The sequence below is a fragment of the Staurois parvus genome, unplaced genomic scaffold, assembly GCF_062004578.1.
Source record: "Staurois parvus isolate SC_StPar_1 unplaced genomic scaffold, SC_StPar_1.0 ptg000129l, whole genome shotgun sequence".
Taxonomy (NCBI): domain Eukaryota; kingdom Metazoa; phylum Chordata; class Amphibia; order Anura; family Ranidae; genus Staurois; species Staurois parvus.
In genome coordinates, this window is record NW_028317925.1 from 5658800 (window position 1) to 5686632 (window position 27833).

The window sequence follows — 27833 nt, forward strand, 5'->3', positions numbered from 1 at the left end:
GTATATTCTATGATTACTTACACATGTCATTTTATCACCATTGGCTTTCAAGGGGTCATCTCTTTTAATAGAACATGGGTACTATACATTCTGCTAGCATAGACATGATGTGAGCCAGCATATTGATAAGCATCAAGGCTGGAAATATTTCACTGACCTTTGTCACTTCCATTCTGTGGAGGTGATGAAACAGGATTCCTAGACCTTGCAAATGCACTCATAAGAGGAAGAGATCCTGGCCGATGATTCCTAGGCCTGTCAAATAACAGAAATAAGTCAATCCCAAATTTGTAGATGACCATAATCTAAATACTGAGACACATTAGGGCACACCAAGGGAAGATCAAAATAAATATGCTTTTTCAAAATCTGTGTATCTATTTAAAAAGAAAAGTACAATGGCCTAGCTGGGTCTACATAACACTACTAAAAAAATGCCCCAATGATAAAATAAGCAACAAGCTTAGGACTTCTAAAGCAACCAGAAACATTCTATGACAGACAATGGAACTTACAGATGGGTCTGATATGGCAAATAAGTTCCAGTGCTATACTAGCTCTAATGCTGATACCAAGCAAACTGCAGAAGAGCGAACAAAATATACTTTCATTATAGAATATCCACTTTTATAAATGTGTTCAATGCATGTACTGTTTTAAGCTAGGATCACGAGGTTGAAAGGACTGTCTTTTTCCTTCACGTTTTTGTAAAATGAAGTGGATTAGACACAGGAGAATAGGAGATAGCAGAGTAGGGCAGCTTAGAGAACTATTGTTCTCCAGGCAGAGATGTATTAGTAACATACACACTGTCTGCCAAAAATGGATGTCAGAAGAAGGTCAAGCAAAAGTGCTGTTTTTTCAGATCTCTGTGCTATCCTGCTCTGCCCTCTGCCTCTCTCCCATCGCTCACCTGTTTGTTTACAGAAGCCTGATAAGGGAGAGGTGGTCCTTTAGGAAACTGCGTGAACAAGCCCATACAATTGCTTCTTACATTTTATTTCAAATATTCCCAATATTTTCATATTCGGCCTGTTTACTAAAGGGAGTTGAACACCTGAAGACCTACAAAGGCAGTATGATATAGATGCATGATCTGACCCTCGTCATCAACCTAGCCGACCAAGGGTCCATGATGGGATGGAGGAGGATGATTTTTTGGCACCACCATTGGTAAAAAAAAAAAATCAGACTCAATCAATCAAATAAATGTTTTATAGCTTCTTTTACCAGACTATGTCACCATTAGTCTTTGTCTACTTCAAATATTCATCAAAGTTAAAAGAAAAAAAAAATCAAATAAGTTTTCCCATAGTCATGCTTGGCTATCTGTAATTATAAACATGAACGCAATTTGCCTCATGTAAAACATTATATATTTACTAATTGACTCCCGATGTATATTTAAATACAAACACAAGTGGCTTTACTAAAAAATGCTCAAATAAAACAGTAGCTGTTTTATATATTCATTTTAGTAACTATTCATCCTCATTTCTGCTTTGCATATACCGGTTTAACAAATTCTTGATATCCCTGTGCAAACAATTTGCACTGAGGTCTGAGGCATGCAGCCACTTGCACTTAAACTAAAGTCAATACAGTGCAAGTGCTAGTGAAGATTTTGTTTTTGCAAGTAACCTTGTTCATAAAATTGCAAATATAAGGTTATTTAACTGCATAGTGTTTGTTCTCTTCTAGAAATGAAGCTTGTATATGCCCATCTGTTAAAATGGAAATAGTCAAAACACTTTTTTTTTATATTTTATATAAAGTGTACTGAGAGAGGGATTTTTTCAGCTCTGCAACTATTTTTCACAAGAATGTCTCTCAGTAGACAATACTCACCAGTCTTCTGGGTCACAGTCCCGGAAGCCCTTGGCAAAGGGATTGCTAGCAATTTTAAGTTGAGTGATCTAGGAGGAAGCAAAAAAGAAATTAAAAAACAAAAAAAGAATATTATATATAGAAGTATTCTGTAAATTATCAACTAAATATCAAAAACAAAATTCATTCATTCATTCAAAGTCTGGTAATAAAGAATTTTCATTTGAGGACTGCAATTAGTTTAGGTGTAGATTCAACAGTCAACATTTACTGATTATTTAGCTGAATTGACTGAAGTTACATAAATTGCGGTCTTTAATCTCTCTCAGATTTTGTCTTTTGGATTAAATGCATTGGAGTCAATGGGGAAGGGGAAATTAAGGTGGTTTTTAAAGATGCAGTGGGCCTTAGATGGTGTCTGAGGGTTATGGAAGCTCATTTCAACTACCCCCCACCTGTTCTTGTGCCAAAATGGCCTCTCGTTAGCCTCATTATTTTACATATTTTTAACAGAAAGAAAAAGAGAGTGGGAAAAAAGTATAATAAAAATGTAAAGTCTGTACATAAATAACATTTAAATAGACACAAATGCGATTTGGAAATTATATGGCTAAATTAAGTAAGTCCTATGTACAGTGGCAGTTTTCAGATTCTATGAGCATTTGCTTCAGTTTACAAATTCCAGGTGCCTGGGTTTATGAGATATATTATTCTCTAACAGATCACACATTTTGGGGTAGATTTACTAAAACTGGAGCATGCAAAATCTTGTGAAGCTCTTCATGGAAACCAATCAACTTCTAGGTTTTAATGTCAAAGCCTAATTGAAGAAGCTGAAGTTAGAAGCTGAATGGCTACCATGGGCATCTTCACCAGATTTTGCTCCAGCTTTAGCAAATCACCCTCAGTATGTGATTTACAAAAGTTTTGCAAAGTGATTCACACTTATCTATTTATTGTGAGCTTTAAAACAGAGACATTTAAGCCTTTTTTGTTCTCATCTATTAAAATAATTACATTATTTAAAAAGTTAAAGGATGGTTTACTGAGGCCTTGTTCGTATATACGCTATCTATCTATCTATCTATCTATCTATCCATACACACCTTTCTAAAATGCATTTTTATGTGTTTTGATATGCAGAGCCATTGATGATGCCATTTAAATGAAACATGTATGTGAACTCAATTCATGACTTTTTGAACGCAGAACGCCTGTCTGCATATATTTGAATTGTGAGTAAAACAGTTCAGTTCCTATTTGTGTTCTTCTGTGATGTGCTGTTGACATAAACTGACTAAAATTGGGGTTAAAGTGTTACTAAACCCAGGACCCTGCATTGACTCTATCTGGTCTCCCACAGTACACACTACATGGAAGTACAATTATTTTAATAAATTTAAACTGTTAAATACCTTTTCTCATCATCAGTTAGAGCAGTCTTGTGACTTCTATCAGTGTCCAGCAGAACACATGTTAAAGCTTATAGGAGGAGTTTTCATTCTGCTCTAGAAAGATGCAGGACACCTGACCTCTGTCTGGACAGTGCTGATTGACCCTATGCTGATCACATGCACCTCTCTAGCAATACACACCAAACTGAGCATGTGCAGAGTGACTCCACACGATATGTCTTATCAGGAGACAGGAGGGGGACACTCTAAGAAGGGCAGGATCAGAGAAGTCAGGATCAAACAGTGTATTTATACAATGCGGAGGATTAACCCCTTAGGTTCCACAGTGAATATAACAAGCATGTTTTACTGTATATACAGGCTGATTTTACTGTTGTGGGTTTAGTAACACTTTAACCTCTTTTTAAAGTGTTGTTGGAGCAGATATGGAAAAACAAAAGCAAAGCACCTGTCCATAGTAATACTTTTTCATGTTTTATTTTTCCTAAGCTAATAAGTGTATAACTAGCTGGTAAAGGCTCAGACTCTGGCTCTGTTTTGTTTATTGCAATTTTATTTATTAAAGTGCCTTCAATATATAGCGGTTTTGGTTGACTTTATTTTACATTATTATTTTTTTAACTGATCTTTTATCTTTTTTAATATTTACATTTCTTGCAATTATTTCATAAACGAATATTCAGCACAGGGTATACCGATGACACTGATGCAGTAGCGTCCCGAGGCACGTGCAGGGGGGGTGCGCTCCGCACCGGGTGACACCTACTGCACAGGGTGATACCGGACCTGCTCCACGAAAAGGTAAGTTGTAAAGCAAGCTGACAATAACCCCAGGATGTATCCATCCTGCGGGGATCGTCGACTTTCTTTACAACTTACCTTTTCGTGGAGCGGGTCCGGTGTCACCCCGGATAGGTTGCATGATGACGTTCCCCGCAGGATGGATTGGATCTGCAAATTGGAGAGCATAATGGATCGGAGTCCAATCCATTATGCTCAATCCGTGGATCCGATCCATTCTACCGGGATCGTCGGAGGGGGTGTCACCAAGTGTTATCACACCGGGGACACCAACCCTAGGGACACCCCTGCACTAATTTTCTGAGGAGATGAATTTCAATATGAAGCAGGGAGGGGACAAATTCTCTCATCTGACTTATTCATTTGTATGTGTGGATTTCAGCTTAAGTTATTGATCTCTATACAGTGCAAGCTTTTTTTTAGCAATTCAGTTAATGACAGACTGATAAATGGGCACCACCTGCTGGACAAACATTTCTATGCATTTCACATTACCAAGGCTGGACTGCAGGATCAGTGACAAGCAGTTACTTACAAGTGTTGTGGAAAGTTGCAGATTGAAGTCTAAGGACACTAGCAAACCTGTTACTGGTAACAACTTACTAGTGACCGGATGGCTAGAGAGGCCCACAAAAACACTAAAAACCATTCACTTGTTTCTACAACATCATTTCCCCACTGACTGGTGCAGCGAGGCACTCACTGCTCACTGCTGATTCCCTGTTGAGGGAGATGCTGCAGTATTCCAACCAGTGAGGGAACAACACAGCAAGATAGCCATGTTGTAGATACAGGTAAGTTCCACTTATGCTCTCTCTACAGATCCATTCACTAGTGAGTTCGTGCCAGCAGCAGGATTGCTACTATGATATAGTTTATTAAGACTTGGCTGGAAATAGAAACATTAAATCTTTCTATGTAATTTTTTATAATTACCTAACTAAAAGGACAGCAAACATATTTTAATTTTGTATCCCGAACATAATAATAAGAATTAAAAGAAGTAGAGAATGGTAATTTAGCAATGTGACGCTAAGTGAATTTATTTGAATTATCCAGTCATATGTAGGGTTAAGTACTGTTTATTTAATTTCCCCTGTACATAGCTGGGTATAGGAGCTTCACTATTCCAAATGCTTTTTGAACTCTCTTAGTACATCAATCTCAGAGAATAAATACTACAGCTCAAGCTGAGGTGAAAGTTAGTTATTACTATAATTTTTAAGACTCAGCTGTGTTGATTTACTAAACAGGTCTTTTTCCACCACGTTAAACACCCACTTGTTTCCAGGAGAATGTAAAAATAAGAATTTCCGTTGCACTTGCCTGGATAGCTGAATGGAACATAGATTCACTGGGTTAGCTGTAAAGGTTACACTTTTAGTAAATCTCTTTCAATGCATTTATATTAACGTCATATAAAAAATGACCAGCTGTTTCCTCTCCTTGAGGGGGAGAGGGGTTGTTTACTAAAAACGAAAACCGTATTCACTTTCAAGGCCTATCCGTTTATAGGGAAAATATATTCTTAAACCCATTTAGGTAAGGAAAAAAAGATATAAAAAATTTAAATTTTTTGTATCACCCCAGTGTTCATTTTTGTGTCCTACAAAGGAAGGATTCATTTTTTTTTGTTTGTTTGTATTAAAAGTGTATTTTAAAATTGTAATTGCTAAGGCCTATTTAAAATATTCAATGTGAATATATCAAAATAAAGAGAAATATAAAGAGAAGGAATAAAACATTAAGCGGGTTACTATTTTCTAGCTTTATTTAATTAGAAGTTTTCAGGACACAGATTGTGGGACTTGACTAGAATTCCTTTCTGCTAAAATTTCTGAAAACCACTAGGATCTGTGATAAAACAGGTCAACTGGTGCAAGGCTTTTCACACACCTTCTGATATTTTAGAAGGCTGGTTGGAAATGCCACAAAATTAGGTGAACCAAACTGATCACAGCAGTCAGGGTACAAAACTAACTAACTGATGACTAATAAAAGTGAGCTGCCAGAAAAAAAGTTTGTTAGAAAATCATTCCCTGCTGACTATAAATTTTGAGAACAAACATTAAGGGGGTTATTTATCAATGGTTTGCCAACTCAGACCCAGTATTTACCAGATATTTATGTGCCTGGGAACAGTGACAGCAAAGTAACTTGGAATTTAAATGTCAAAATCTGACTCGATTTTATTATCAAAGCAGATATATTTTTAATGGTTGAAAAATAGGACCAAAAATTCAGTTTTCTCTTCATTAGGCTTTATTACACATAGCATGAGTCATGTTAGTTTACCTTGGGTGCTATTGATGAATAATTGTGCTAAATTGGATCAATTTGTCTAATAAATAATAATTTGTCATATTCAGATTTCAGGTTTGAATTGCATTAAAGTCAATGGGGGACTGTTTTTAAAGCCACGTTTGTCTCTTTGAAAAGCTGTAAGGAGATCTTTGGCAATGCAAAAGAAGAAATTTAAAAATAAAGGCATTTTTTAAATCTTCGAGGGCCACATTGAAAATGCAAAAACCCCTTAAATTACATGTTTGGTGGATGCCTTAAAGTTTTATGCAGTATTACAGAACCACCAATGTTTTCAGGGACAGAATCAGTGACCATGTAAATATTTGGCAGTGGAATTTAAGTTTTTGTCTTTTTATAATTAGCTTTGCTTACAGACAATGGGAATCACTCCAACCTATTCTTATTGTATTCATTTTAGTCACAACTTTTTCTGGTAGTTTTAGCAGCAGCAAGTGTGTTTTAAAGATTAAATAGGGTGCTAGGCAGTATGGGTCGGGCTAAAAATTGACAACCATAAATCCTATCAAAATTTGACAATTTCAATTAGAATTCTGAAAATTTAGGTTAATTTTGAGTTTAACGTAATTCAAATCTCATGATAGTATGGGCACAGTTGTGTGTATTTTTTTTCCCACTCAGACCTCATAAATGCAGACAATCTGGCAGATTTATGTAATAGAAAAAATGTCAAAGTCCCCGCAAAATTTTCCTTTAGAACTGTATTAAATATAGATATCAACAAAAAATGATGACATTAATTTACTAAAAGAATTAAAAGAATTAAGAATATTCACTTAGAAAAAAGGATAAAAGGAAGCCATATTCACTTCAATCATCCATTCATGTGCAAGGTAAAATTCTGAATTTTGTATTACTGCCCTACACATTATTAAATATTCAAAACCTATTGATTATGCAAGAAAGCAAAACATCTAGCACCGCAGTAAACTCCAGCCTCTGAACATTGAATATATTGCCAAGATACTCTTCATAAATTCAGAAAAATGCACATTTATGTAAGGAAACAAATGACTGAGCTTGATAAATCTGCCCATTAAAAACCAGGACCCTTACAATCTATAAGATAACAGGTACTGTTCAAAGTGCCAAAAATCAGACACAAACTACCCAAACTGAATACAGCTCATAAAACAATCACACAATTTAGGGTTAGGACCTTGTGTTCACTTAGGTTTATTTCAATAAAGGTTACTAAGTCTTTGCCAAACTTCCTCTAAACTCTCCTGAGACTTAGCCTGGCCCTAGACAGAATTATATTTTGTTTTGATCAACTGGTACTCTAGCAAATATCGAGCAAACCGACAGGGTGGAAACTCATTTGTGGCAACCGTTTGTTAACAAGAGATGTTGTCGATCGAAGAAAACAGCATAGTCACTGTGATTTTGATTTAAAAAACAAAATCAGAGCAAAGAAGGACAGCGTGGAAAATCGCTCAAATGTCACAAAGCAATCATTTTTTAAGCATAATGGTTTTTGTTTTTTTGCAGACTTGTAAATTTCAACTGCATCATCAAACCCTTGAAATTGGTAAAAATTGAGAAATCGTCTGATCTATGTGGACAAACCCATGACCCAATAAATACAGAAGCTGAAGCAGTCTATATTGCCATAACCTGACAATTTACATACAGCTTAACCGCTAGTGGCCCATGGTCTGAATAAGCAGTTTTGGTGATCTGCAGAGGAACATATGGTTCTTCTCTTTAAGTTAAAAAAAAAATGTTTGTAACGCTAGCTGGAGGAGAAAGCAGGCAAGCTGCTGGGAGAATAGGAGGGTGTGTTATGCACTTGTAAGAATACGCCACATTACATCGATGGGTCACCAGCAGAACAGCTAAGACAAATCGCTGGCTAAATCATACGTGTGTATTTATTTAATTCATCTGGGACAAGGCAGGGCATTTTCTATATTTAAGTAAATCCGTGGATAAAGTATGTGATTGTGAGTTTCCGGAATGGGTTGAAAAACAAACTTTAAGTCCTTTCAGTGACAGTTTCAGACTTAGAGGTCAAAGTGATAGAAACCAGGAGAGAGGCAGTGAGAGGGGGAGAGAGAAAGAGAGCAGCTGTCCCAGGTCATCAGGAAAATGCCAACCTCACATGAGCTCTGCAGACACCACTTCTTTCCCTGCAAACCTGTAAGATTGTGCTAAGAAAATCTGCACACAGCATTCATAGATGGGAGCAGTCCCTGCTGCTCCTGACTGCGCAGATGCCTAGCCTTGATCTCAATGAGCCTCAGTTCACTTGTTTATTGAATCTCTTGGCTTTGGGGAGCTGTGTGCTTATGTATGTGCTATAAGCCTCCTATTGCTAATATTTTTATACCCTCTGCAACCTTCCAGTATGAATGTGATAACCAAAATTAACCTATTTAGGGTTAATAAAAGAAATAAAAAATAAAAAGTATAATAAAATAGTATAAAAAATAATATGAATGAAGAAAATAAATAAAAAATAACAAAAATAAGAAATAATAATATTATGAATGTGATAACCAAAAATAACCTATTTAGGGTTAATAAAAGAAATAAAAAATAAAAAGTATCATAAAATAGTATAAAAAAATAATATAAATGATAAAAAATAAAGGAAAAATTACAAAAATAAGAAATAATAATATTATTTAAAAAAAAAATTAATAAAAGAATAGTCTAATTAGGATCTAACTTGCTTATTTAATATTTTACAGTGCTACCAAAAACCTGCACCCATTCAGATGAAAAGACAGGCTCCTGCTGCTTTATTTGCAGTTGTTTACCTGATTATATTAGTGGAAATTGACCAGTGATGGGCACTTCCTTTGTGCTAGGTTTGTACATGGGGATTGGCACATCTAGGTAAACAGAAAAGCAGATTTGTCCAAACACAATTTGATTGACATTTCGCAGTGGGGAAGCCATAGAAGTCAAAGTAGAGTGGGTCTAGGGTTTACATAGGTAATGGTATCCCTCTGGGCTTCAGAGTTGTTTTTATTTCCTAGTGACTGAATTTCTGCAGTTTTTGGCTCCTGATGTCCATCAGTGACAGAGCCCTCTGCTCCCCACTTCCTGCTCTACATGGCCAAGTGATTTAGCAGATGGACAATCAGCATCTCTAGGCACCCTGTTAACAGCATAGATTGCTGCATCTATACTACTGCTACTAGGACAGAGAGGAGGAGTGCTCAAATCCCTCATATACAAGTTGATTTACATAAGAACCTCTCTAATCTCTTTTTGTTTTTTATTTTCTTTTTCTCATATTTTTCATCAGTGGCTTGCAAGGAATTTACAAATGGGGCTAAATATAGCAATAAAGTATAGATGAGAAAGTTTAAAACTAATTAAAACTGCAGTAGAGGGCATTTGTTATAATGTATTACCATACAATCCTTCCCATCAATTTGGATTTAGCCATTCCACAATACAACAGTGCAAAACTCCATTTTTGCATATACAAATATAAAACTAAACTAAAGTTTACCTAGCTGAGAAAAACACAACCATCTCTCAGCCTTCTACATAGAACTGTGAAAATACACAGGCTTCATCCTATCTGAGAAAAACCCAGAATTCTCCCTGCCGTCTTCATTCAACAGTAAAAAAAACACAGACCTCTCCCAGCCTTCTATACCTAAGGCCTCATGCACACAGGCTTATTGAAAAACTCCTCGAAACACTGGATCTGGAACTGGCAGAAAAATCCAGCTTACAAAAAGCTGTTTTGGTGCTTATTTATTTGCATTTATGTGTGTTTATATGTGCATAGCGTTTAGAGGCGTATGCAGAGAAACTAATTTTTATTGCCTAGAATATTCAGTTTTTTTCTAGCCAATAGAATGAGTTAATGCTTGTTTACATGCATTTGTGCACATTTATAGGTGTTTACGCATGCTTAGGCATAAAAAGTGCTTCTCTGCGAAAGCAAGTTTGGGACTTTGTTTTTACACCCCTGAACACTATACGCACATACCTACATGAACACCTGCATGTCCATAGGCACATTAGCTAACATGCAGCTGTGTTCAGAGGTGTAAAAAGAAATGCCAAACACTGTGAAAGCAGGGTTTTTTTACACCCATGTGCATGAGGCCAAACAGAGAAAAAAATGCAGACTTCTCTCTGCCTTCCTCACCTATCTGAGAAAAACCACAAACTGCTCCCTACCTTCATCGGCTAACTGAGAAGAACAGATTTATGCTGGCCATACATGTGTAGATTTTCATTCAAAATTTTTTGTTTTAAGAAGGTTTGTTTGATTTTCTAATCATTTTTGGGGTCAAATCGGCATTAATTTTTGACCAGTGAGGAGAAAATTCAAAGAAGCTGTAAGAAAAATTTTTCTTGAATTAACACATTTTCAGACAGTGCATGTGGTTTTAGTTTGAGAATTACATTAATTTTAAAATCAAATGTTAAAAGCAAGTAACATTTTAGAAAGATATTTGTCCATTCATCGAATGAACAAAGAATGTTTGTACAAATGTACGTATCATTATTTTCATCTGAAAATCTACTAGTGTGTAGCCAGTATTATCCCATTCTTCTGCACCTGAGAAAAACATAGACATATTCCTGCCTTGTATACCTGAGAAAAACAGAGACATTTTACTGCTTTCTGTACCTGAGAAAACATAGACATTGTCTTGCCTTCTATATCTGACAAAAACCTAGACACTTTCCTGCCTTCTGTACTTGAGAAAAACATAGACATTGTCCTGCCTTCTATACCTGGGAAAAACCATAGACATTGTCCTGCCTTCTATACCTGAGAAAAAACATAGACATTGTCCTGCCTTCTATACTTGAGAACACATAGACATTGTCCTGCCTTCTGTACCTGAGAAAACATAGACATTGTCCTGCCTTCTATACCTGGGAAAAACATAGACATTGTCCTGCCTTCTATACCTGAGAAACACATAGACATTGTCCTGCCTTCTATACCTGAGAAAAACATAGACATTGTCCTCCCTTCTATATCTAAGAAAAACATAGACATTTTCCTGCCTTCTGTACCCGAGAAAAACAGACATTGTCATGCTTTCTGTACCTGAGAAGAACTTAGACATGTTAATGCCTTCTGTACCTGAGAAAAACATAGACATTGTCCTGCCTTCTATACCTGAGAAACGCATAGACATTGCCCGTCTTCTATACCTGAGAAACATAAACATTGTCCTGCCTTCTATACCTGAGAAAACATAGACATTGTCCTGCCTTCTATACCTGAGAACAGATAGACATTGTCCTGCCTTATATACCTGAGAAAACATAGACATTGTCCTGCCTTCTGTACCTGAGAAAACATAGACATTGTCTAGCCTTCTGTACCTGAGAAAAACATAGACATTGTCCTGCCTTCTATACCTGAGAGCACATAGACATTGTCCTGCCTTCTATACCTGAAAAACACATAGACATGTTCCTGCCTTCTATACCTTAGAAAACATAGACATTGTCCTGCCTTCTGTACCTGAGAAACACATAGACATTATCCTCCCTTCTGTACCTGAGAAACACATAGACATTGTCCTGCCTTCTATACTTGAGAAAAACATAGACATTGTCCTGCCTTCTGTACCTGAGAAAACATAGACATTGTCCTGCCTTCTTTACCTGAGAAGAACTTAGACATGTTCCTGCCTTCTGTACCTGAAAAAAACATTGATATTGTCCTGCCTTCTGTACCTGAGAAAAACATAGACATTGTCCTGCCTTCTATACCTGAGAAATACATAGACATTGTCCTGCCTTCTATACCTGAGAAAACATAGACATTGTCCTGCCTTCTGTACCTGAGAAACACATAGACATGTTCCTGCGTTCTATACCTGAGAAATACATAGACATTGTCCTGCCTTCTATACCTGAGAAAACATAGACATTGTCCTGCCTTCTGTACCTGAGAAAAACATAGACATGTTCCTGCCTTCTATACCTGAGAAAACATAGACATTGTCCTGCCTTCTGTACCTGAGAAACACATAGACATTGTCCTGCCTTCTATACATGAGAAAACATAGACATTGTCCTGCCTTCTGTACCTGAGAAACACATAGACATTGTCCTGCCTTCTATAAATGAGAAAACATAGACATGTTCCTGCCTTCTGTACCTGAGAAAACATAGACATGTTCCTGCCTTCAATACCTGAGAAAACATAGACATTTTCCTGCCTTCTGTACCTGAGACAAACATAGACATTGTCCTGCCTTCTATATCTGAGAAACACATATACATTGTCCTACCTTCTATACCTGAGAAAACATAGACATTGTCCTGCCTTCTGTACCTGAGAAACACATAGACATGTTGCTGCCTTCTATACCTGAGAATACATAGACATGTTCCTGCCTTCTGTACCTGAGAAAACATAGACATGTTCCTGCCTTCTATACCTGAGAAACACATAGACATTGTCCTGCCTTCTATACCTGAGAATACATAGACATTGTCCTGCCTTCTGTACCTGAGAAAATATAGACATTGTCCTGCCTTCTATACCTGAGAAACACATAGACATTGTCCTGCCTTCTATACCTGAGAATACATAGACATTGTCCTGCCTTCTGTAGCTGAGAAAATATAGACATTGTCCTGCCTTCTATACCTGAGAAAACATAGACATTGTCCTGCCTTCTGTACCTGAGAAAACATAGACATGTTCCTGCCTTCTGTACCTGAGAAACACATAGACATTGTCCTGCCTTATATACCTGAGAATACATAGACATTGTCCTGCCTTCTATACCTGAGAAAACATAGACATTGTCCTGCCTTCTATACCTGAGAAAAACATAGACATTGTCCTGCCTTCTATACCTGAGAAACACATAGACATTGTCCTGCCTTCTGTACCTGAGAAAACATAGACATGTTCCTGCCTTCTATACCTGAGAATACATAGACATTGTCCTGCCTTCTATACCTGAGAATACATAGACATTGTCCTGCCTTCTATACCTGAGAATACATAGACATTGTCCTGCCTTCTATACCTGAGAATACATAGACATTGTCCTGCCTTCTATACCTGAGAATACATAGACATTGTCCTGCCTTCTATACCTGAGAATACATAGACATTGTCCTGCCTTCTATACCTGAGAACACATAGACATTGTCCTGCCTTCTATACCTGAGAAACACATAGACATTGTCCTGCCTTCTGTACCTGAGAAAACATAGACATGTTCCTGCCTTTTGTACCTGAGAAAAACATAGACATTGTCCTGCCTTCTGTACCTGAGAAAACATAGACATGTTCCTGCCTTCTGTCCCTGAGAATACATAGACATGTTCCTGCCTTCTATACCTGAGAAAAACATAGACATTGTCCTGCCTTCTGTACCTGAGAAAACAGACATTGTCCTGCCTTCTGTACCTGAGAATACATAGACATGTTCCTGCCTTCTATACCTGAGAAAACATAGACATTGTCCTGCCTTCTGTACCTGAGAAAACATAGACATTGACCTGCCTTCTGTACCTGAGAAAACATAGACATTGTCCTGCCTTCTATACCTGAGAATACATAGACATGTTCCTGCCTTCTGTACCTGACTTTTTTCTGCCTTTTTCATCAATCTGAGAAAAGCCCAGACTTCCCCTTGCTTTCTCCAAAGAAACGTTTTCCTAAGTGAATTTGACACATTTCAATGTCCTTATTGATCGCTGGAAAATGAGAACAGTAAAAGGAAAAGTCTATTTATTTGTAAACGCCTGGCTCTCCTTTCTTCCAGCCTCCGAGCTGTGTACTGCTGCTAGTGGCTGCTCGGCATTATAGTTAGGAGGGATCCCCCTCCCTCTCCTTTTCCAGGCCATCATCCATCATTGGGAAGGCTCTGATAAATGATGCATTGGAAGCGGTAATAAACTCCAGAAATACTCACTCTGTGGTTCTGATAGGCAGTCACTGCGGTGAATCGGGTTTCCTCAAACACAAACGTCTTAAAGTTCTCTTCTGCATATTTCTCGCTGTCCTTCCTGGGGTCCACATACACCACATGAAATCGGGGCTGGTATCTGTGCATGGAGTTCAGAATGATCTGCAGGAATACACGGCTATCATTAGCCCTCAATCTCCAGGACTACACACAAGGGGAACGAAGCATTCTTCTAGGCTAGATTTCCCAAAACGACAGTGATTGTGGCAAGATGCAATAATTGTAACATCTGATTTACTTGGCTGCTTATCGACTAGAACTCAAAAGCATTCTCTTCACTTTTGTTCCAAATATTTACTTTGCACCCATCTTCTGTGCGCCCTGGACAACTGCCTCACTGCCGTACCCTACTCTAGACTCTGCCCTGGTCACCTTTGTATCCTTCTGCCCATCTTTACGTTTCCTTATCAAGATATAATATTTAATGATCACGTACATATGCACATAATCCACACATTTACTGGTTGTGGCACTTATTTAGTATGCAAACAAAAATGAGAATGTTCAAGTTGAAATAATATGAAGATGGTTTACTAAGTTTTACTTAACTGGAGAGTCGGATTTACTAACTGGAGAGTGCAAAATCTGATGCAGCTCTGCATAGTAGCCAATCACCTTCCAGGTTATTTTTTGTGTCAAAACAAAGTTGAAGTCTGAAGCTGATTGGCTACCATGCACAGCTGCACCAGATTCTGCACTCTCCAGTTTTAGTATATAAACCTCTATGATTATTTGTTACCAAAGAGAAAAGACAAATGGAAACATTGGAAGCAAGTGTAATACATCATTCTATTCAGGAAAACAAACTATCTACAATATAATAGTAATCCATATAAATAATAATAATAAAGAAGAAAAAGAAAATGCTACTAACTGAAATCCATATTATTATTATTTTTGTTGTTATTAATATTATTACCATCAATAATAATAACAATAATAATAATAATAACAACAACACTCATCATCATAACAGTAACAGCAAAACAATGCTACTACTAATAATAATAATAGGAAGAATAAGGAAACTTCATTTTCGTTAATGGAATAATAATAATAATAATAATAATGTTGTTATTAGTAGTAGTATTAATATTAGTAATAGTAATAATAATAACAACAATAAAATAATCATAATCAGTAGTAGTGGTAGCAATAAGCAGGTGCTGTATACCGATTGCTTATTTATGTGTACACACAGTATTTGCACTGTCTTCTAATAACTCATTTATTACACTTGCTACACATGTTTTGATCTGACTTCTATTTTCTCTTAGTAACAGCATTGTTTCCTTGATTGTCGTGTCATTTAAACTGTCATTGCGAAATTGCTATTCGGATGTGTGATTTGTTGGCTGGAAGTGCAGTGCACAACCAGAAACTGCTGCCCGTGTTAACCAAACGATCTTACAACATGGACCTTTTTGTTTCCAAATCATAGAATATTTTTTTGAGGGATCCCTGCAATGGGAACTGCCTGATTCTGAGAAGTGTGCTGCCCATATCTTTTTTGTTTCTTTATTTACTGAAATTCTTTATTTAGAAATCACCTCTGTATTCAACTAACCATCTCTATGACAAAATAATGCTGATTTACTAAAGGCGTTAAGACTCTTCACTCTAAAAATGATATTGTCATTCACTTCAACTATCCAAATAGGTGAAAAGCAAATTCCGGTTGAAGGTCCAATCATGTGCAGATGCGTGCTACATGATTATAATATATATATATATATATATATATATATATATATATATATATAATTTTTTTTTTTTTTTTTTGTAAATTAATTAATTAATTAATTAATTTTACATTTCTTTCCTTCATTTTTTTTTTGATTGAAGATTCCCAACTCCTTTCATATATCAGCCTATCAGATTTAGGATCCTAATGCTAAGTCTGGGCTGGTCGTTTATTAACCTCAAGCCAACAGAATATATATATATATATATATACATACATATATATATATATATATATATATATATATATATATATATATATATATATAATATGTGTGTCTGTGTGTGTTTATATATACACACACACACACATATATATATATATGAAAATGTACAAAGCTCCAGCAATTGTAACCCTACATATGTTTTCAGTTATCAGCCCCCAGCTCCAGTGGTGTCGGGTGCCCAGATGAATATATCAGATTAATAGAGAGATGAGAGTCTCAGCCTTGTTCCCCCAATTCCCCAAGTCACACTCACATGGCCATTGTCGTCCAGCAAATTATTTGTCAGTTTCAGTTTGTCAAAGGACACGATTTGCTTCATCCACTGGGCGCCTTTGGCTGGGGAGTCCGGGTGATAGTGTACCCTCCCGGGGGTGGCCGGGTCAGCTTTGCCTGCTACCAACCAAGAGGAGCTGTGGAAGGCATACCTACAATGTACAGAGCAAGGCCATGTCATCACTCCACAGCAACATATTACATTGCATGTCATCCCCCAGTGTGTGTGTGTGTGTGTGTGTGTGTGTGTGTGTGTGTGTGTGTGTGTGTGTGTGTGTGTCCAGGGGGGGGGGGGGGTTTCAAGGTTTTCAGGATGATTTTACTAAAGGAATGGAGAATCTCTGAACAGTCACTTCCACTATCAGTTCATTTCATCTTAAAGTGAAAATTCACACAATTTCTTTTGTGCAAAGATTCCCAAATTCTTTAGTAAAGGAGAAAGTAACAACAACAACAATAAATAAATAATAATATAACAGCAACAACAACAAAAATAAATAATAATAATATAACAGCAACAAAATAATAATAATAATAATATAATAGCAACAACAACAATAATAATAGTAATAATCTTCATCAGCGGAATGTGTGAGTGTGTTTTGTGTCTTGCTGCAAGTTATTTTAGTATAGAATGTGTTAATATATTCACATTATTGCTATACTATTAATGAATGCAATGTATTCTTGTATCCTCGTTTTTTTTTGCTCACTTTCCATAAACATGTGTTTTCAGTGAAATAACTTGTTGGCCTTCTCCAGCCACCCAGGGACATGACATAATAATGTTCCTGGAGAAGCTTCTTCCAAAGAAATAACAGATCAGTACTTTTATGGATTATGGTGTCCGTTTGTGAACCAGAGGTAATAGATCGCTGCTCAGTTCTCCGGCATTCTCGGAGAACAAAGTTCTCCTGTGAATGCAGTTTATGAAGCAGTTCTCCGAACGAAGGGAGAACGGTCTCCAAACGCTGGATAACGGTCTACAAACTCTGAAAAACGGCTCATTTTACTATAATCTCTCCAGATTATAGTAAAAGACCAGTTTACTAAGCAGAGGTAAATTATCTCTGCTTAGTTTTCGGTCCCTCTGATTCTCCAGCTCTGGGCTGGAGAATCTGGACGGAGAACACAGATCTCCAGAGAAGGGCTGACAGGATCTCCTGAGTGTTATAAACTGTGAATGACCAGAGAATAGCTGAGATCCGTTGAATCGCAGCTATTCTCTGTGTCATAAAAGGACACCTATATATTCAATAGTTACGGTTTCCAAAAATGATGTCTCAAATACAGGAATGTGGAGATCCCAAAATGTTTATTCCAATCCTAATATATGACATTATCCTTGTCTTATCTTTAATTACATCATCAACTTCCACAGTAAAATCATCAGCCGATTTTAGCCTTCCATTTATTTTTCCAGATTGCAGACTTTTGATCTGACAATCTGATTGCTACACAGCTGGGGTTATTTACTAAAACCGGAGAGTGCAAAATCTGGAGCAGCTCTGCATAGAAACCAATCAGCTTCCTGGTTTTATTGCCAAAACTTAATTGAACAAGCTGAAGTAAGAAGCCGATTGGTTGCCATGCACAGCTGCCCCAGATTCTGAGTGCTCCAGTTTTAGTAAATCTCCCCGTGTCTTTATATTATTATTTTAATAATAACTGCTGCTGCTACTATTATCATATGGTCCTCTTTTTTTTCTGCCCAGGTTGGTTTCAAACAATCAGCCAGTTTATGGGAAATTATTTAAAACTAACATATGTTGGCTGAAGCAGCGACAAAAAAACTACAATTCATATATCAAACTGTCATTTAAAGTAACAGAATTCTGCCTGTGAAATAAAAGGGTTGTCGGTAACACACACTGATCATATAGAGAATTTTACATTCATAAGACCACACAGCATAATATATCTTGTCTCTGCTGAGGGCAATAAATCACAAAGGGATGATTGACTAATAAAGCCATTTCCCCCAACCAGAATGCAGAATAGGAATTTATTTTACCTTGTTTATATGAAAATCTTTAATAAATTCAGACTGAAAACAGAAAATGAATTTATATTTCTCCTGTATAAAATGTGATCCTGGCCTAGATAAAAAAAAAAATGACTCCTTTACCGTTTAATAATATATAGAGGCTGTATATAATATATATCTGTAAGAAAATATGAAAGTACCCCCTGATAGGGACCAGGTTACCTGAAATATCCCATATTGGGTTTTAACAGTATTTTTTTTTTCTAAAAATTCCATTTTAGGGAATACACTACAAATACTTATACTTGTTCCTAATTATTTTTGGTATAAAATGCTAAATGTACAAAGCATTAACTGAAGGGTACAATTATGATCTTTATTTCAGCCATTTTTTAATAAGTATCCTTGCCCTAAAGTGAACCTAGTATAAAATAAATTGCACCTACCTAGAGAGTAATTAATAGAGCATCATATAATAAATGATATAGTATATATGATATAAGACATGTGAGCAGTGTATATATATTTAATTAAGGGGAATGATAGGAGGAAAATGTCTCTTATTAGAAATCACAACAAATTCTATTTACCATACATGTACACTGTCCTGACAATAATATTCTTAGTAAGTAACAGAATTCCAATGAGTAAAAAAAGCAAACAGTCTCAATTAAAGCACATGTAATTGCACCCTACAGTGATCTGCATTTGTATGTATCTATGATCACATTATTAATTGCACCCTACAGTGATCTGCATTTGTATGTATCAATAATCATATTAATAATTGCACCCTATAGTGATCTGCATTTGTATGTATCTATGATCTTATTAATAATTGCAATTGGAACCTACATTGATCTGCTTTAGCATGTGTCTATATCCTATTAATAATTGCACCCTATAGTGACCTGCATTTGTATGTATCTATAGACCTATTAATAATTGCACCCTATAGTTTTCTGCATTTCCATGTATCAATAATTATATTAATAATTGCACCCTATAGTGATCTGCATTTGTATGTATCTATGATCATATTAATAATTGCACCCTGCATTGATCTGCTTTAGCATGTAATCACCCTATAGTGATCTGGACCCTATAGTGATCTGTATTAGCGTGTCTATAATCCTATTAAAAATTGCACCCTATAGTGATCTGCATTTGTATGTATCTATAGACCTATTAATATTTGCACCCTATAGTGATCTGTGTTTGCAAGTATCTGTAATCATACTAATAATTGCACCCTAGAGTGATCTGCATTTGTCTGAATCTGTCATCCTGTTAATAATTGCACCCTACAGTGATCTGCATTTGCATGTATCAATAATCATATTAATAATTGCACCCTATAGTGATCTGCATTTGCATGTATCTATGATCATATTAATAACTGCACCCTGCATTGATCTGCTTTAGCATGTAATCACCCTATAGTGATCTGGACCCTATAGTGATCTGTATTAGCGTGTCTATAATCCTATTAAAAATTGCACCCTATAGTGATCTGCATTTGTATGTATCTATAGACCTATTAATATTTGCACCCTATAGTGATCTGTGTTTGCAAGTATCTATAATCATACTAATAATTGCACCCTAGAGTGATCTGCATTTGTCTGAATCTGTCATCCTGTTAATAATTGCACCCTACAGTGATCTGCATTTGCATGTATCTATGATCATAATAATAACTGCACCCTACATTGATCTTCTTTAGCATGTATCTATAATCATATTAATAATTGCACCCTATAGCGATATGCATTTCCATGTATTTATAATCATATTAATAACTAGACCCTATAGTGATCTGTATTAGCATGTGTCTATAATTCTAACAATAATTGCACCCTATAGTAATCTGCATTTGTTTGTATTTATAATCATATTAAGAATTGCACCTTATAGTGATCTGCATTTGAATATACTGTATCTATAATCATACTAATAATTGCACCTTATAGTGATCTGCATTTGTATGTATCTATGGACCTATTAATATTTGCACCTTATAGTGATCTGCATTTCCAGGTATTTATATTCATATTAATAACTGGACCCTATAGTGATCTGTATTAGCATGTGTCTATAATTCTAATAATAATTGCACCCTATAGTAATCTGCATTTGTATGTATTTATAATCATATTAATAATTGCACCTTATAATGATCTGCATTTGTATGTATCTATGGACCTATTAATAATTGCACCCTATAGTGATCTGCATTTGCATGTATCTATAATTATATTAAAAACTGCACCCTACGGTGATCTGCATATGTATGTATCTATGATCATGTTAATAATTGCACCGTACATTGATGTGCTTTAGCATGTATCTATAATCATATTAATAATTGCATCCTATAGGCATTTTCATGTATCTATAATCATATTAATAACTGGATCCTATAGTGATCTGTATTAGCATATGTCTATAATCTTAATAATAATTGCACCCTATAGTGATCTGCATTTGTATGTATATATAATCATATTAATAATTGCACCTTATAGTGATCTGCATTAGCATGTGTCTATAATCCTATTAATAATTGCACCCTACAGTGATCTGCGTTTGTATGTATCTATAATCCTATTAATAATTGCACCCTACAGTGATCTGCGTTTGCATATATCTATAATCATACTAATAATTGCACCGTACAGTGATCTGCATTTGTATGTATCTATAATCATATTAATAATTGCACCCATTAGTAGTCTGTATTTGTGTGTATCTGAAAGGTTTCATTAGGAAATAAAAATGTTTATTGCACCCACCGGTAACGTTTGTCGTCCACCGGTACAAAATCCATCAACAACATGTAATCGGCCATGGGATCCATCCCGAAGATCTTCACCTGGAAGGTGGGAAACATCCGCCTGTCAGGGAGAAAAGAAGGACCAGTCAGCAGTGTACAAGTCACCCAGACAGCGCCTGTCAGGCCCACTACAATGTGCTCATCAGTACAGCTGCCATTGGGTTTTGGACAATTCTTTTTTTATTTGTAAAGGCAATCGTATTTCTATCGTTCATCTCCGCTCCCTGACATGGCTCTAGATTGATGAGTGTCGCTGAAAAGCCTCTAATTGTAACTTGTACGAGGATTGGTATCCATTTCAAAGCGTGTGCAGAGCAGCCACTAACTTACTCCAGGCTAAACTGAGTGTATCCTCCCTGATAACAGCAATCTGCCTTATCTCTCAAGTGCTGTTTTTATTTTGACTGCCATGGCATGCCTTATTGAGATCGGAGTTTTCCAGATCTGGAAAAATGTGTGCAATAGTGAATGGTGTGCCCTAGAAGTGTCCATATGTGCTGATGACTGGGGATGTGGAGGGGATGCTCTCAGGTTGAATGGATGAGAAGTGGAGACACTGCAGGAATGTGGAGGTGTCCTTCTCCAGCCTATGAATGACTTCTCATGGAGGCCATTGCTCAGACTGGAGTGTCAGCAGAACAATGCAGGGAAGGACAGACCTGCTGCACACAACACACATTTTCCTGCTCATTTCCATTTCTCAATGGCGCTTTTAACTAATTTACCTCTCAAACAAGTTTCCATGAGCTCCGAATGTAACAAGATGTCATGTCACACATTCCTGGAAGACTGGCCCTAAACAATGGCAGCAGTCCCCATGGCCAGGTCCCCCTTTTTCTCCCTGGATTTACTGCCTGGTAATTGGAGATGGCAGGGCTGCTGACCCGGTCCCTCTGTGAATTATTCAAGGACTTATTTCATTACCCTACTACTCGACCCGATCTGTCTACCTGGCCTCTTTTACTGCATGGGGAGAGCCTAGAGATACCTTCAGAGGAAAAAACAAATCAAATGCATATGTATACCATATAGATTTTTTTGTTTATGCTTTCTTTTTTATTATTCTGTATGTGTTGATTTGTTATAAAAAAAATTGACACTTGACATGATTTTTATCTTTCTTACCAAGGAAAATATAATTTGTTATTTTAATGGAAATTATCATACTACCAAAAAAGTATATATATATATATATATATATATATATATATATATATATATATATATTATATATTTATATATACACATTTCTGCAGTGTACGTTTATCATTGTATGTTTAATGCAAAATTGAATCTCTCTTTTTCTCTCTCTCACACACACACATATATATATATTGCAATAAGAAAAAAACTCTCTCTCTCTCTCTATTATATATTTAATTTATATATTAGGTATACGATACAAATCAGCCTGTAAACTGGCCATAAACTATGTATTACAAGTTGTAATTAAAATATAAAGAAACAATGTATATGAAAGACACCATAACCTTTTTTATACTGTACATATACTGTATATGGTACATCTTTGCAACTACGCAACTACTCACTAATAGCATTTTATTTATATATATATATATATATATATATATATATATATATATATATATTTCTTATTGTTATATATATATATATAATAAGAAAAAAAAAATGCTATTAGTGAGTAGTTGCAAAGATGTACCATATACAGTATATGTACAGTATAAAAAAGGTTATGGTGTCTTTCATATACTACATTGTTTCTTTATGTTTAAATTGCAACTTGTAATACATAGTTTATGGCCAGTTAACAGGCAGATTTTTATCTTATACCTAATATATAAATTATATATATATAAAGAGAGAGAGAGAGAGAGAGAGAGAGAGAGAGAGAGAGAGAGAGAGAGAGAGAGAGAGAGAGAGAGAGAGAGAGAGGTTGTTTATAGTCACGATATATTATATATTCTATTCTTTGCTAATTTGTCATGTTATATACTATATTCTGTGCTTTGTTTATTTGTTTTGTATTTATTTAATCATTTAGCTTGAGAAGTATATATATATATATATATATATATATATATATATATATATATATTTTCCATACTAATTTGTATTGTGTGTATTCTATATTTTAGGTTGCCTGCAAAATCATTGGTGTATTTTGTTTAGCTATATGTAGTATAATTACTTTGGGAAGCAGTGGTATTTTTTTAGGTAATATTTGATTAAGGCTTATTAGGCCACAATTAATATCCCTGTGTGTTAACAAACAATAGAAACCCTGTGCTGAATTGTCGATTATTTATATATTTCGCCTCCTGCAGATATCCCCAAATAGTAACAAAAGGCAGCTCTGAAAACAGCTGGGAAGGGGCTCCCAGGGTGATCCAAAAGCAGGAAAGGGTTACAGATGTGCCAAGTCCTTATCAATGTAATAAGTAGATCGGTCCTTGCTAGGTGTGACCCTGATTAGATTTCCTTAGACTGAGAGTTGCAGTGTTCAGGCCCATGCCGGCACTTTTAGCTGAATGGCCCCCCTCCTATGTGTGTGTATTTAGGGTGTCCCTGTTGTTTCGTCAGATGGAGCTCATTTTTACAGCAGGGGCTGGAAGGGTTAATCCTGAGTGCCGGCTAGGAGCCCCAACTGTACATGGCTGTGGTGTGAAATTAAAAGAACATTTTTCAACCCCCATGTCATGCATTTTTTTTGCCTTTCCTATCTCCCTCTCCTAAAGTGACCCATTCTGCTCAATCACCTGTTGTGAACTAATTGGATTCAGTAACTTGGAATAATATTTACTCTGAGCTTCGAGGGGGGAAAATGAGCAAACAGAGGAACTGAATGCCAAGCCAGGCTCAGGTCACATCTCCAGCCAGGCTTGTGCAGGGGACAGAAGTGACTCTGCAGCCTCGGAACTGGGCCAGGTGCTGGGAAGTTCTAGCCTTCTCTTCTACAAAAATGTAACGAGCTAATCCCGGACAAGAGACATCACATTTCAGGGTCTGTGACCCCATAGTTATTATAATAGTGAGATCTCTGACTACCAGTACTGAACATTTTATTTTATTTTAAGCACAAGCAAGATCTACATTTTAAACTAGCATATGCAATAATCTTTGTATGTCTCTTTATAAATGTGATAATCAATTTTACAAAGATAAAATATTTATATACTGCATAATTGGTTGCAAAATATTTATATGTGAATTAAACAGCATTTATTTGTACTTGGGCAACACCGAAGAACAAGCTTAGGTATGCTAAGTGGGGTAATATATATTAGGTTAGTATAGTAGGAAATGATATAACATATATTTGTATTATCATTTTATACTGTTTATTATTTTAGCACCCATAAACACCAGTAACTGGTGATGGGAAATGGCTCGGAGATGGCATTTATAACAATGAAAATGTATTATTACTATTATTATTATTTTCATGAACGTGGATTTATGGAAAAAATATAATTGCCTAAAATACATGTGTTTTACACACACACACAAACACACACACACACACACACACGTTTATCTATTAATTTATTTATCTATCCATTCATGATATGTGCTGTATCTTTAAAATAAATACTTATCTATTTTTCTCATATTTTAATATATACGTACACACACACAGGTAGAAGAAAGAAAGAAAGAAAGAAAGAAAGAAAGAAAGAAAGAAAGAAAGAAAGAAAGAGAAAGAAAGAAATAGAAAGAAAGATGTATATGTAGAGCGAAAGACTGTTTTGCTAAAGGAGTAACTTACATATATATGGACGTATGGAAGTACTCCTTTAGTAAGTAGTCACTCTCTCACTCTACATATACTTCTCTCTCTATAGATAGATAGATAGATAGATAGATAGATAGATAGATATGTGGAAATATGGAAATACTCCTTTATCAGTCTCTCACTCTACATAGTTCTCTCTCTATTTATTTTTTAAAAATTGTATTTATTTTATTTTTTATATATTTTTATGATCACACTTGGAGTCTGCACCAGTTGCCCCCAATATATGTCACGGCAAAGATTCCATTGCCACTAGACATGGGGAACAGTATATCTAGTTTTTGGAGTGTATAGCTGTCACCTATAAATCTTGTTCCCCATGTGTGGTTTAAATTTCGGGGAGGATCATAGCTGGGTTCCAATTAAAATTTATTTTCAAATAATGAATGTAAAATAATATTTTTTTTGTAGATCTGAAATGGGCTCGCCACACTGTGATAGGGACAATAGTCTTGGAAGCATGTTCTATCCATTACCACTAGATCTGTGACTTTGTGAATCGAGGGAGCTATAAACCTGATGAACACCCAGTAGGATTTGGAGTAATACAGGGGAAAGAAGTCTATCATTGAAGTAAGGAATCCACAGCGTGTCTTGATCTCTGCCATTGTCCTGAAAGCCTCCTTGACGTGGGAACTGTGGCTGTGTTTTAACACCAGCTTATCCAGTCCTGTCCTGTGCAGCCCACACTCCACAAAGCAGAGATCTCCCATTTTCTGCAATAATCCCAGGGGTCTTTATACTGGTGTGCCTGGGTGGTGGCGGAGATTTCACCAGGAATTAAAGAAATGAAAGAATCTCTGTTAGTAAACACGGTGCTGGATCAACCTTTCACTTTAGGGATCTTCCAATACAAGTCCTAATACTGGGGATGATTTACTAAAGGAGTAGAGGAACTTCACACAAGAAATTCACTGTACTTATCTAATCACATTTTATATGAGCAAACAGGAATTTGTTTTTGTTTTATTGTTGTTTTTTTTTTTTGCATGATTGGCTAATTGATCATTGATAACTGGCTAATTGGTGGTTTCAGTGCCAACTCCTTTTCTAAATTCGGCTCACTATGAATGTGTGCTTAGTTTATTCCAGCAATTAAATGAAAGCATCTCTGTTAAGCTGGCCATACATTATATAATTTTCTTATTCGTTTTCTTTTAGATTTACCTTCAACTATGTAGTAGAATGACCTGCCTGACTGTATACACATTGAAAGTGTTTAGGTTTGACCACATATTATATGGTTTGTGGTAAATCTAAAGGAAAAGTGTACAAGAAAATTGTATAATGTATGCCCGGCCTTAGCAAACAAGGGACTGGGTCAGCCTTTCACTTTATGGATCTGTTAGTACAAGCCCTAATGGAGAGGATGGCTTACTAAAGGAGCTGAGGATCTCCACACATAAATGTATTTTAAATGTATTTTAATATATTACATACATAAATGTATTTAAATCTAATAATTTTATTCTAATCTAATCTAATGTGCAGATGAAATGAGGAAAATTATTTTTTTTTTGCTTTTTTTTGCATAATTGGCTAATTGATCATTGATAACTGGGTAATTGATGGTTTAATTGCCAACTCCTTTGTCTATGTATCTGTGCTTAGTTTATTCCAGCAATGAAATGAAAACATCTCTGTTAGTAAACAAGCTGTTGGGTCAACCTTTCACTTTATGGATCTACTCTGGACACATAAGAAATATGTTATTTTTTCTCAATATGCATGTTGCCTGTGTCCAGACTTTAGGGACACCCTGTACTAACACGCCCCCTAATACTGACAATGGGTTGGGGATGTTCACATCATAGATTTATTTTAATTAATCAGTCCAATTCATTATATAATCTGAAATTAGGAAAATGGAATTTGTTTTTTTGGGGTGTTTTTTTTTTTGTATGATTGTCTAATTGATCATTGATAATTGGCTATCTGATCATTGATACGTGATCATTTATAATTGGCTAACTGTTCATTGACAATTCGCTAATTATTGCTAATTGACCATTGATAATTGTCTATCTGATCAATGATAATTGTCTAATTGATAATTGATAATTGTCTATCTGATCATTGATAATTTTCTAATTGATCATTGATACTTGTCTGATTGATAATTGTCTATCTGATCATTGATAATTATTAACTGAACATTGATAATGGGCTATCTGATCATTGATAATTGTCTATCTGATCATTGATAATTGTCTAATTGATAATTGTCTATCTGATCATTGATAATTGTCTAACTGATCATTGATAATGGGCTATCTGATCATTGATAATTGTCTATCTGATCATTGATAATTGTCTAACTGATCATTGATAATTGTCTAACTGATCATTGATAATTGTCTATCTGATCATTGATAATTGTCTATCTGATCATTGATAATTGTCTTACTGATCGTTGATAATGGGCTATCTGATCATTGATAATTGTCTAATTGATAATTGGCTATCTGATCATTGATAATTGTTTGATTGATAATTGGCTGTCTGATCATTGATAATTGTCTAATTGATGATTGATAATTGGCTAGCTGCTGATTGAATTTCCAGTTGTGACTTTAGTAAGTCAGGCTCAGTCTATGGACGTGTCTACTGTATCCCAGCAGTGAAAGTCACTGGCCGATCTAGCAGGTGAGGAAGCTCCTATGTTTAAATAAATATATGTATTTATAAATTCA

The 27833-nt window shown here is 35.7% G+C and overlaps 1 protein-coding gene across 3 annotated transcripts in view; it reads right to left on the reverse strand.

Moving 5' to 3' along the window:
* Window positions 1-27833, reverse strand: part of TBX1 (T-box transcription factor 1) — a 57197-nt gene that overhangs the window by 13681 nt on the left and 15683 nt on the right. For all 3 annotated transcript variants that reach the window (XM_089672481.1, XM_089672482.1, XM_089672480.1), the window contains 5 exons: window positions 21325-21426; window positions 16523-16694; window positions 14246-14401; window positions 1849-1916; window positions 158-255 (listed from right to left, as the gene is read on the reverse strand). In XM_089672481.1, coding sequence (XP_089528607.1) covers window positions 158-255; window positions 1849-1916; window positions 14246-14401; window positions 16523-16694; window positions 21325-21426 — 596 coding nt within the window. The remainder of the gene's footprint in view (window positions 1-157; window positions 256-1848; window positions 1917-14245; window positions 14402-16522; window positions 16695-21324; window positions 21427-27833) is intronic.